Source organism: Chenopodium quinoa, unplaced genomic scaffold, assembly GCF_001683475.1.
Source record: "Chenopodium quinoa cultivar QQ74 unplaced genomic scaffold, ASM168347v1, whole genome shotgun sequence".
Taxonomy (NCBI): domain Eukaryota; kingdom Viridiplantae; phylum Streptophyta; class Magnoliopsida; order Caryophyllales; family Amaranthaceae; genus Chenopodium; species Chenopodium quinoa.
This window is the reverse complement of record NW_018743591.1, coordinates 407,155-418,170: the sequence shown is the minus strand read 5'-3', so window position 1 is coordinate 418,170 and position 11,016 is coordinate 407,155. Positions and strand designations below refer to the sequence as shown.

The 11,016-nt window shown below is 41.9% G+C and overlaps 1 protein-coding gene across 1 annotated transcript; it reads left to right on the top strand.

Moving 5' to 3' along the window:
• Positions 1-453: 453 nt before the first annotated feature.
• LOC110682688 lies at positions 454-1,542 on the top strand. Its single transcript, XM_021859018.1, has one exon. It carries the CDS (start codon positions 454-456, stop codon positions 1,540-1,542), a length of 1,089 nt encoding a protein of 362 aa, XP_021714710.1.
• Positions 1,543-11,016: the final 9,474 nt, after the last annotated feature.

Here is an 11,016-nt window from a genome sequence, read left to right as displayed (position 1 = left end):
AAGTTGAATACAAATATCAATAGTGGTGCAAGCTCCTCCCAAGTTAACTCTTTCTGTTTTCAAAATTGTGGTGGTACAAACCACGATACATCTTATTGTGGAGGTTTGAGCCCGGAGCATGTCGCGGCTTACAACACAAGGCAAGATGGATATAGGGGAAGTGGTGGAGGAGTAGCTTGGAGACAACCACCACCCGGATTTGCAAACCAACCCCAACAATGGAACCAACAAGCTCAACAACCATACAATTCCAACCCATAATACCAAAACCAAAACCCTCCTACATACCAAAACCAATACCAAAACCAAAACCCAAAGGGAAACTACCCAAGGAACCATCAACAAAATAGCCAACACCATTACCAAAATCAAAATCAAGCAACTCAAAGGAGTCAAGAGCAAGTGTCTCAACCCGATTCTACTCAAACCCAAATTCTCCAACAACTCCAAGCCATGAATCAACAAATCCAAGAGCTTAAGGCTCACAACAAGATGGTTGATTCTCAATTAGCTCAAGTGGCCGAAAATTCTTCCTTAAACTCTTCTTCTAAACTACCCGGACAACCAAACACAAACCCATCTCACAACCTCAAACAACCCGACACATACAAGGCGATCACCTTGAGATCGGGAGCTTCTTATGAAGGCCCAAAGGGGAGTGAGGAGGTAGAGAAAGAAGGGGAAGATAAGAAGGGAGATGAGGAGGTAAATGTTGAGAAAGAAGTTGGAGATAAGAAGTCCAAGGGTAAGGACCCCATTGACACTAGCAAGTATGATAATCCGGTACCTTATCCCGGGAGGGTTGCGGAGCGAAGGTTGAATGACAAATTTGCAAAGTTTCTTGATGTGATGAAAGGGTTACACATCAACCTACCTTTCCTTGAAGTGGTGACACAAATGCCATCTTATGCGAAGTTCCTCAAAGATATCCTATCGAACAAAAGGAAGCTCAAGGATGAATTTATTACACTTCCACATCAAGTGAGTGCGCTTGTTCAACATAAGATGCCAAAGAAGCAAAGAGACCCCGGCAGTTTCACATTGCCGGTTAAGATTGGCAACTTGGGGCCCAAAGGAGCTCTAGCCGACCTTGGGGCTAGTGTTAGCCTAATGCCGTTGTCCATTGCTCAACAATTGAATATCGAGATGATACCCACAAGGAAGACCGTTCAACTAGCCGACCGATCGGTTAAGTTGCCTTGTGGAGAAATTGAAGATGTCCCCATTCAAGTTGGACACATCTATGTACCTTGTGATTTTGTTGTAATGGATATGGAGGAGGATGAGAACACTCCTTTGATTCTTGGAAGGGAAACATTGAAGACATTGGGGGCCGTCATTAATTGCAAAAACAATACCATTACTTGTGAAGTAGCCGATGAAAAGATTGTTTTTGAATTCTCTAAGCTACTCAAGACCCCCATGGTTGAGAAGTGTTATAGGGTTGATGTGGTAGGTGAGGAGTTGGATCGTTTGGGAAGGGTTATGATGAGCCCTCAAGGTCCAATGGTTGAGGCTCTTACATGCGAGGAAGAGTACTAATCTCACGAGGCAAAGGAGTTTGTCATGACTATTGAAGAAGCCAAAAGAGAGGAAGAGAACGATCCTAAGCATGAAGAGCTAGCACAAGAAGAGGAGAAATTGGAGGAGAGTTCTAAGCCTCCTCCCAAGGTAGAACTCAAACCCCTTCCCCCCTCTTTGAAATATGCTTACCTTGGAAATGAAGGGGAATACCCGGTTATTGTCAATGCTATCCTTGATGGGCATGATTTGGAAAAATTGCTTGACGTTTTGAGAAAATATAGAAGTGTGATAGGGTATATCATTGATGATATCAAGGGTATTAGCCCTTCGTTGTGCATGCATCGAATCCATCTTGAGAATGATGATGCCACCTCCATTGAGCCTCAAAGAAGGTTGAATCCTAACCTTAAAGAGGTAGTAAAAAAGGATCCCGTATAGTGGCATAAAAGCCACTTATCAAATTCCCCCACACTTACCTCTTGCTTGTCCTCAAGCAAGATCACCACCCAAATTAGAAACAAAGGCAGACAACCAAGATTAAAAATAAAAGAAAGACATAAGAATATACACTAACTCACTTTCGTAGGAATCACGGTTGTTTTTAGCGCAAGCAACAAGCCATTTAAACCTCAAAGTCGCCTATGAGGACGAGTATGCTCTCGTGAAGGTTTCCAAAGAGATTAACCCACAACTCTTGGCAAAAATCGAGGAGAAAAAGACAAATCGAACACTACAAAGATAAACATAATTCGGCATGGCTTAAAGAAAACAACATCAAATTTCAAGATGGACGATTGCTTTATTCGGGCTCAACCATGATAAACAACACAAAAGAATATTAGTCATTCTCAACTAAATGGTGCACGCACTTCTCAAGATGCTAAAGATTGCAAGAATCAAGTCTAAGCCAAGCATAGAGAACTAATGAGTCATGATGAAAGGGAGGTTGATGTGCAAATTCTTCATAACACTAAGGAACTTTGCAAACTTGTCATTTAACTTTCTCTCCGCAAGTCGACCGGGAAATGGAACCGGCCCATCAAGATTCCTAGCCTCAGTAGGAGTTGAAGCTGTGTTCTCATCTTTAAGCTTCTTCTTCTCCATACTTCTTTCTTTCTCAACAACCTTCTCTTCCTCAACTTCCTTGTCTTCACCCACACTCTCTTCTCCTTCCTTCTTTCCTCACTATCCCCCTCCTTAGGACCTTCATAGGATGTGCCTGATCTCAATGTGATTGCCTTGCAAGAGTTGGGTTTCATAATGTTGGAAGGGTTAGTTTGTGATTGTCCAAGTAGAGTAGAAGGTGAGTTAAAAGGGACTCTCTTGGCCAATTGATCTAGTTGTGAATCAACCATCTTGTTATGAGCCTTGACCTCTTACATTTGTTGATTCATGGCTTGAAGTTGTTGAAGAATTTGGTTTTGCGTAGAATCGGGTTAAGATGCTTGCTCTTGGCTCCTTTGAGACGCTTGATTTTGATTGTTGTATTGGTTTTGATTATTGTGTTGGTTGCTTCTTGGGTAGTTTCCTCTTGGGTTTTGGTTTTAAAATGGAGGTGGGTTTTAGTATTGAGGGTTGGAGTTGTATGATTGTTGAGCTTGTTGACTCCATTCTTGAGGTTGGTGAGCATATCCGTGTGGTGGTTACCTCCAAGATACTCCACCGCCACTTCCCCTATATCCATCTTGCCTTGTGTAGTATGCCGCCACATGCTCGGGGCTCAAACCTCGACAATAAGATGTATCGTGGTTTGTTCCACCACAATTTTGACAAGAGAAAGAATTGACTTGAGAGGAGCTTGCTCCACTATTGACATTCGTATTCAACTTTGCAAGCCCTTTTGTCAAATGCTCAATTTGATGTCGCAATTGATCAACCTTCTCCAATTCATACTTTCCACCCTTCTTTGGTGCATTCCTCCTTCTACCACCCCAAGAGTAGTTGTTCACTACCTCTTCAATTGTTGCTTCAACTTGATTCATTACTAGAAAACATCTGATTTACGACGAAAAAATTCCGTCGGTACACCTTGTAAATCCGTCGGAAATGGCTATTTTCGACGGAATTCCGTCGGAACACGTTGTCGGAGATCACTTAGTCGGAAAAAACGGCCATTTTTATCGGAAATTCTGTCGGAAAACACTATTCCGACGGAATTTTTTCGTCGGAAGAGGTTTTTCCGGTACCAGAAAGTCCGTCGGAGATTTCCGACGGAATTTAAATCCGCCGGAAAATTCCGACGGAAATTCCGTCGGAAAATTTAAAAGAAAAAAAAAAACCCCACCCACCTCCCACCCCCACGCCCCACAACCCAGATCCCCACCCCCTGCCCCCACCCCCTGCCCCCACCTTCCCCACCACCAACCCACCCCCTGCCCCCACGCCCCACGACCCAGATCCCCACCACCAGCCTACCCCCACGCCCCACTACCCAGATCCCCACCCACTAGCCCACCCCCACGCCCCACAACCCACCATCGAATACCCACACCAGCCCATCCACCTCAACCACATTCCAAAAAATAAACAAATTCAAAATTCAAAATCAAAAACAAAATCAAAATAAAAAAATAAAAAAATAGAAAATACAGAGAAAATAAAAACGAATTAAGCCGAAAAAAAATTCAAGAAAACGAAAAATCAGAATAAAAAAACAAAAAATGGCGAAAAAAAAACAAAAACATAAATATAAAGAAAAATCAAAACTAAAACACGAAAAAATAAGAAAAAAAGGTAAAAATGCCGAAAAAAAGAGAAAGAGAATAAGAGAACTTACCTTAAATTCCATCAAAACCCCTAATTTTTCTTGAATTTGGGTTTTAAAGGTTAAATTCGACCATGAAAACTCTAGATCTAGGGTTTTCATGGTTGAATTTGACATGAAAAACCGTATTTTGTTGGTTCGTGGTTGCGTAGCAGCGGTGGTTCATGGTTACAAATGGCAGTGGTTTGTGGTTACAAATGGCGGTGGTTCGTGGCTTTGGAAAATGAAGGGGAAGGAGGAGGAGATGGAGGAGAGAGAAAGAAGGGAAAGGAGAAGGAGGAAAGGGGGACGAAGGAGAAGGAGGAAAGTAGAAAGAAAGGAGAAGGAGGAAAGAGGAAAGAGGAAAGAAAGGAGAAGGAGAAGGAGGAAAGGGGGACGTAGGAGAAGGAGGAAAGAAAAGAGAAGGTGGAAAGAGGAAATAAAGGAGAAGGAGAAGGAGGAAAAGCAGAGAAGGAGAAGAGGAGAGGAGAAAGAGAAACAAAGAAATCCGGGTTTTTTTATATATATATGGAAGTTCCGACGGATAAAAAATCCGTCGGAATATTTGGTTTTTCCGAGGGATTTTTCCGTAGGAAAATTCCGACGGATTTAAATTCCGTAGGTAAACCAACATTCCAATGGAATATTCCGTCGAAAGCCTTTTATTCCGAGGGAATTAATTTCCGTCGCAAAAATTCTGACGGAATTTCCGTCGTAAGGAACCTTTTCCAACAGAAAGTTCCGACATACCTTAATTCCGTCAGAATTTTTGGATTTTTCCGACGGAATTTAGGTTCGTCGGAACTATTCCCCCGGAAAACGGCCTATTTCTAGTAGTGATTTTGGGGGACCTTAATCAATTTTCCGCCCACCCCCACATCCAAGTTAGCTCTAGACATAGGTTCCAATCCATCATAGAAGAATCGCATGAGCATGCTTTGATTGTATTCATGGTGAGGACATGCTTGTACCAATTCTTTGAATCTTTCCCAAGCTTCACTAAGACTCTCATCCGCTTCTTGTTCAAATGATGCAATCTTCCTTCTCATTTCGGCGGTCTTTTCTTTGGAAATGAACCTCTTCAAGAATGCCTTGACTATCTCTCTCCATGTTGTAAGTGAATTTGGCTTAACTTGTTTGAGCCACTGCTTTGCCCTACCCGAAAGAGATTGTAGAAATAAGTGCATACGAATGTATTCTTGAGAAACTTGATTGGTTTGAATCATGGCACAAAGCTCAAGGAATCTATCTAGGTGCTCAATAGGATCTTCACTTGGATAACCCGAAAATTATTCGGCTTGTACCATTCTAGTGTATTGAGGATGAATGGTAAAATTGGTTTCCGTGACGGGTAGCAAAATCCCTCCACTGAGCTCATAATCCTTGGGATTCCCAAACTCACGAAACAAAACATCATCTTCTTGTCCCGCCATTTCCTCCCTTTAAGAATTTGAAGACCAAGAATCACTCTCACTATCAACAATAGCACCAAGACCTCGCCCCTCTTCTTGATAAAGTCTACGAACTTGTCTCAAAGTGCAGTCGATCTCGTGGTCAATGTAATGCGTAGGAGGTCCTTGAGATCTCCTTAGTATCAACCAAAGCTAAGCAAACAATTAGCAATGACTAGCAAGAGAGTAAAGGAAAAAAATAAAAAGCCACAAATAAATCCAATAATAACACAATAAGAGTGCAAACTAGTCGTTTCTCTGGCAACGACGCCAAAAATTTGATCGGGGGACAATAGTTCGTGTCTACTATCCTAGATCAAATCAAAAATTTATACTCCTAACCTAACTCTATCAAGTTTACACTAGATAGTGGCAAGCTAGGGTCAAACCACAAGGAAACGGGGTATTGCACAATCAAAGTGAAATAAAGAACCTATTGCAAGTAACAAGGGGTAATTTGATTTGTTTTTGTGAATATCCAAGATTAAACTATCTACCAAGAAAGGATTTAAACAATCAAAATAAGGAATTAAACTAGAATCACCAAAAAAAAGATGAGAGAAAAGAATTTAATGGAAATATGATCAAAAACACTTGGGAAAGGGGGGTTCCAATCATGATCTATTAAGACAACTATGATAATCATCATGGATTCATGCCAAGGAGTACAAATTCCACTCAAAATGATTCATTCTCATGCATCTAATCTAGAACTCAAATATTGGGGCTAGAGGTGCACAACAATAGCTCCAAGCATAAATAGCACAAAATCATCAACTCAAGGCAAAACCCAATCAATCATCAATATAAACTCAATCAATCATGATTTTCACCCCCTTCCCTAGCTAGAAATCTAAGCTAGAGAATGGAAGATAGCCATATCAACTACACTTAACATGTATTCAATCCCAACAAAACCAAACATGATTCAAAACCAAAGAAAAAGCAATGAAATGAGTAAAAGCGAGGAACTTTATGGAAATAAACACTATTAAGAGCAATACAACCAAACAAAAGATAAGGGATAAAGAGATTACTACTATAAAATTTGAAGGATTAAGCAAACATGGACTAGTGGCATTGAAAAGGGTAAAAACTTGAAGGAAGCTTGAAAAGAACTTGATTACAACAATGGAAACTTGAAGGTTAAGCTACTTTCTCTCTCTAAAGTGTTGATATTCTCTCTCTACAATGTTTTTCAATGGAATAGTGAATAATAGTTAATAGTTGTCCTGAAAATTCAAGCTAAAGACTGTATATAGTTTCTTGATAAAACAAAGAAAAGGGGTGAGGGAGAGGCCTCTCCAGCAACGCTGCCGCGCCCTCTCTGTTGTGGGTACGAAGTTGGTAAAACCCAGCTCGCCGCGCCCGCGGCCTTTAGCTACTGCGCCGTCTCCTAGCCATCTCCCATCCATCTCCAGAAACTGGGTGTTCAGCTCAAGACCTCCTGTCCGCACCCGCAGCAATAACACTTGCGCCAGTGGCTTGCTGTGGCAGCGCGCCCTCTCCCTTTTGCATGTCCTCTCCTTGGAACAAGCCACTCTAACAACTTCAACTCCTCTTAACAACTCCAATTCCGCCCACGACTGCTAGGAGCTATCAAAGCAAACAAATAAAGGGTAAAAAGCAAAAGAAAAGATAAAAGAAAAGGAAAAACACAAGAAAGAACGAAAGTAACTAAAACAAAGGTAAAAACGGTAAGAAGAGGTACAAACAAGTGACAAATAAGGGGAATTCACTAGTGAAAAAGGGTGAAATGGTGGCGTAACGCCACTCATCAAAAGTTCCCTATATTTTTTGCCGACCCCACTAGGTAGGATTGTTAGATTGATTCCTAAAATTTATTTTGGCAATTTATTTATAATGAGTATATGAGACTTGAAAGAATATACATATTCATTGTGCGTTATTTCGATTAACATTGTGGCATAAGCATAAAACGATTCGCATTGGAAAGACCATTCGTAATGCGTCAAAAACATAAGATTTTATACAAGTAGGAAAAGCCGAAAATATCTTTCATAACTAGAATCGAAAAAACACTACGAAAAATCGAAAAAAAATATCGAACATAGAAACTGCCTCAGAACGTCATAACTGGCGTAGGACACCAGGACCATTTCCAGAAGATAGATTCATCGCGTCGCGATGGAGTTATCACTGCGCAATAGTTCTTATCTTACAGCGATGGATCTGACTATTCTACGCCAGAATTCCGTCTTCCTGGTTTGCCCGATTTTAGTATTGTTTCAACGATTCTACTTCCTAATTGAGTTTTTTTGACTTTTCTGAACCCGTATGTGTTCTACATATGGTTTTGGACCTTAAAAATCCTACTCCATCCACCCTAACAAACGCTTCGTGCAACAAAGGGTGCATCCGAGATTGCGAGTTCACCAAACTATGGAAGCGAGTTTAACATACGGGGTCCCATCCATCGTGAAAACCCTTCTAAGGAAAGGCTTCCGCGCGATGCATCTGGAGTCATAACCATGGAAACTCTTGGACCCCCATAATCCTTGACCTTAGAGAACTAGAGCCTGAAAGGAATGGTTTCCTTCCAACAAGTGTATTATTCCGGTAGAAGGTTCAGAATTATTAGAAAGCTAATTCTTCAGTAAGGTCAAGTGATCGAAATGCCTAAGTGGAGGTCGCTTCCAATTAGTAATATTAATGTACAATTAATATTACAGCTTAATCTTGACTGAACCCTTCGGGTCGAACCCTATCGAACGACCGATCCGAGAAGACGAATCAATCTGAAGGATTTGATGAGTCGTCAGAGTTTTACGAACAAAGACGTCGGATATCGAGCTTAGAGCGTCGAGACCGAGCGTCGCAAGTCGAGTGGAATTTGGAATTCGACGAGACGAGAAATCAATCAACTTACAAGTTCGAGCCTAGCTGTAGCTTCACATTGGCCTAGCCATGTGAGTGCTAGGCTAGGCAAGACCCCTCGCAATGCTAGCCGCAAGCCTAGCATGCTAGGCGTGCTAGCCAGCCATCGCATGTCGCTAGGCATGCGTGCTTGCTAGCATGCTGGCGCCTAGCCACCGCAGCCACGCACCATGCTTGAGCATCGCACAGCGCAACACACAACATCGCAAGCAATGCGTGTGTGCGAGGCTGTGCGTGCTAGCTGGGCCAGGCATCGCTACACACCATGCGTGCTGGGCCTCGCATGGCAGCAGCCCAGCGCTTTGCACATTGCAAGCAACACGCACCAGCCAGCACCGTGCTAGGCATGCTGGGCTGTGCGTGTGTGCTAGAAAGCAGCAGCGCGCTGTGCCTCGCTTAGCAGCAGCGCCCAGCATACGTGGCTCGCTAGCAGCACACATGCACTAGTTGGCTGCGCATGCTTACGGCTGGCTGTGCGAGTGTGCTGGCTGGCTAGCCAGGCTGCCCAGCCTTGGTGCTAGGCGCCAGCTGGCAGCCTTGGTAACCAAGGCACGCTGCCTGCCAGCCACTTAGCATGGTGGTCCGGTTTTGCTAAGTGGGGACCAATGCTTGGTCATTGCCTTGGGAGTCGGGTTCGTGGGTACGAGCCGTTGGAGACCTTCGCATTTGCGGGGTTCAAGTTTTGAAGTAAGAGCTCGGGTTCGAGCGAAGCACGCGCCAAGGGTAGGAATGTCTTTTCCTTCTCTCTCTTAATTGTTGTTTAATTTTTTATTACATGCTTAGTTGCCTTAATTAGTGGGCAGGTCTTGGGCGGGTTCTCTTCCGCGTAGAGTCGAACTCTACGAAACCCAACAGCGGTATCGGAGCCGCGCTCACTTTAATTATTATGACAAATAATTAATTAAGGTGATTTAAAATGGATTTAAATTTCTGGTTGTGCTTTCTAATTGGATTAGAAGCTCGTTTTAATTAGTTTTAATCTCGTAATTTTTTTTAATTTCGGCTGACGAACCCAGATTACGACTCAAAAATAGTGATTTTTGGGTGGAATCGACGTTCTAAATCGTTTATGTGTCTTATAGGGATGTCCAGAAGCAACAATTCACCCCGAAATATGTTTTTCGAGGGGTTTTTCGTTTTTGACGAAATTTTTTAAATCTTTTAACCTTGATTAATTATTGCATGTTAAAGGTAGATTAAATGTATGGTTGCATCCCTAATCTACTGCAATTATAAACCTCATTAGCATGTTTATGAAGTCATAATTGGTGCTTAATTTGGTATGTTCATTTTTCACATGAACTTGAATTTTTCACATTGTTGCAAATAAATTGCTCCAAGTGTGAATTTTTATGGTGAACTTGCAATTTTGATGCCCCTAATATTTCAAAGATCCAATCTTTAATTGTTTATTTGGTTGGAACTTTGATTGCTAAATTCCATGTTGAACTAATTTTTGGATTTAATCATTTTTGTGCTGATTAAAGTCCTTAAAGTTCAAAACTTGTGATTGAATTTTGATTAATCTTCATATTGGAAGATGTAATTTTTTCATTTATACACATGTTAAAGTTGGAAAATTTTCATTGGATGAATGGGTTTATTTTTCCAACCCCATTATTTTTGTCAAATCTCATTATTAATTTATATTTTGTTGAATTAATTATGAGTGTAGCCCTTCAATTTTTGTAGCATAAAGAAAGACCTAAATTGCTTTAATAATGGTTCTTGAATAATTTAGGCTTGTGCACCATTAAAATTGAATTTAATTAAGTTGGACTTGTTTTATTTTCATTTTTGCCCTAAATTGACTCTAAAATAAATTTAGAATTAATTTTATGTCACACGTATAATGGGATTAAAATCCCGAGAAAAGGCATGCAAATCGAGGCAAAAACACCCAAGCGCCACCAAGGCTAGCCGGGCTGCTCACGCCGCCCACATGTGGTTGCCTTAGGTGCGCATAAGGGTGCTCCACCTTGAGTTGCTGCTGCTGCTGTGTGGCTGGGCTTGTGTGCGTTGCTGTGTGCTTGGTGCGTGGTGGATGGCTGCTGGCCATGCTTGTGCGTGCTGCTGGGAAGCGAGGCAGCAAGTCCCGGCAAGCCAGCCATTCGCCTGCCAGCGCCTGCATGCGTAGCAAGCTGCTTGTGCCAGTAAGCGTGGCATGCGTTGCTTGGCAAGGATGCCAACACCTAGCACATGCAGTCGCATCTCCCAAGAGCTGCTAGGCAGCCATGGTGTGCATCCCACGAATTTTGGATGGGTAGATTTCTTGCTTGAATTGGGCTATCAGGTTTTGCAAAATTTTTGCCGTTTTAATTTTATTTAATTATTTTAACGAGGCTAGGCCTCGGTTTTTCCGGCTTTTGCAAAATTTTAATTTAGACAAAATTTGGGTTA

Excerpts from the sequence above, each read along its gene's own strand:
- LOC110682688 (XM_021859018.1), top strand. The coding sequence starts at position 454 with ATGAATCAACAAATCCAAGAGCTTAAGGCTCACAACAAGATGGTTGAT.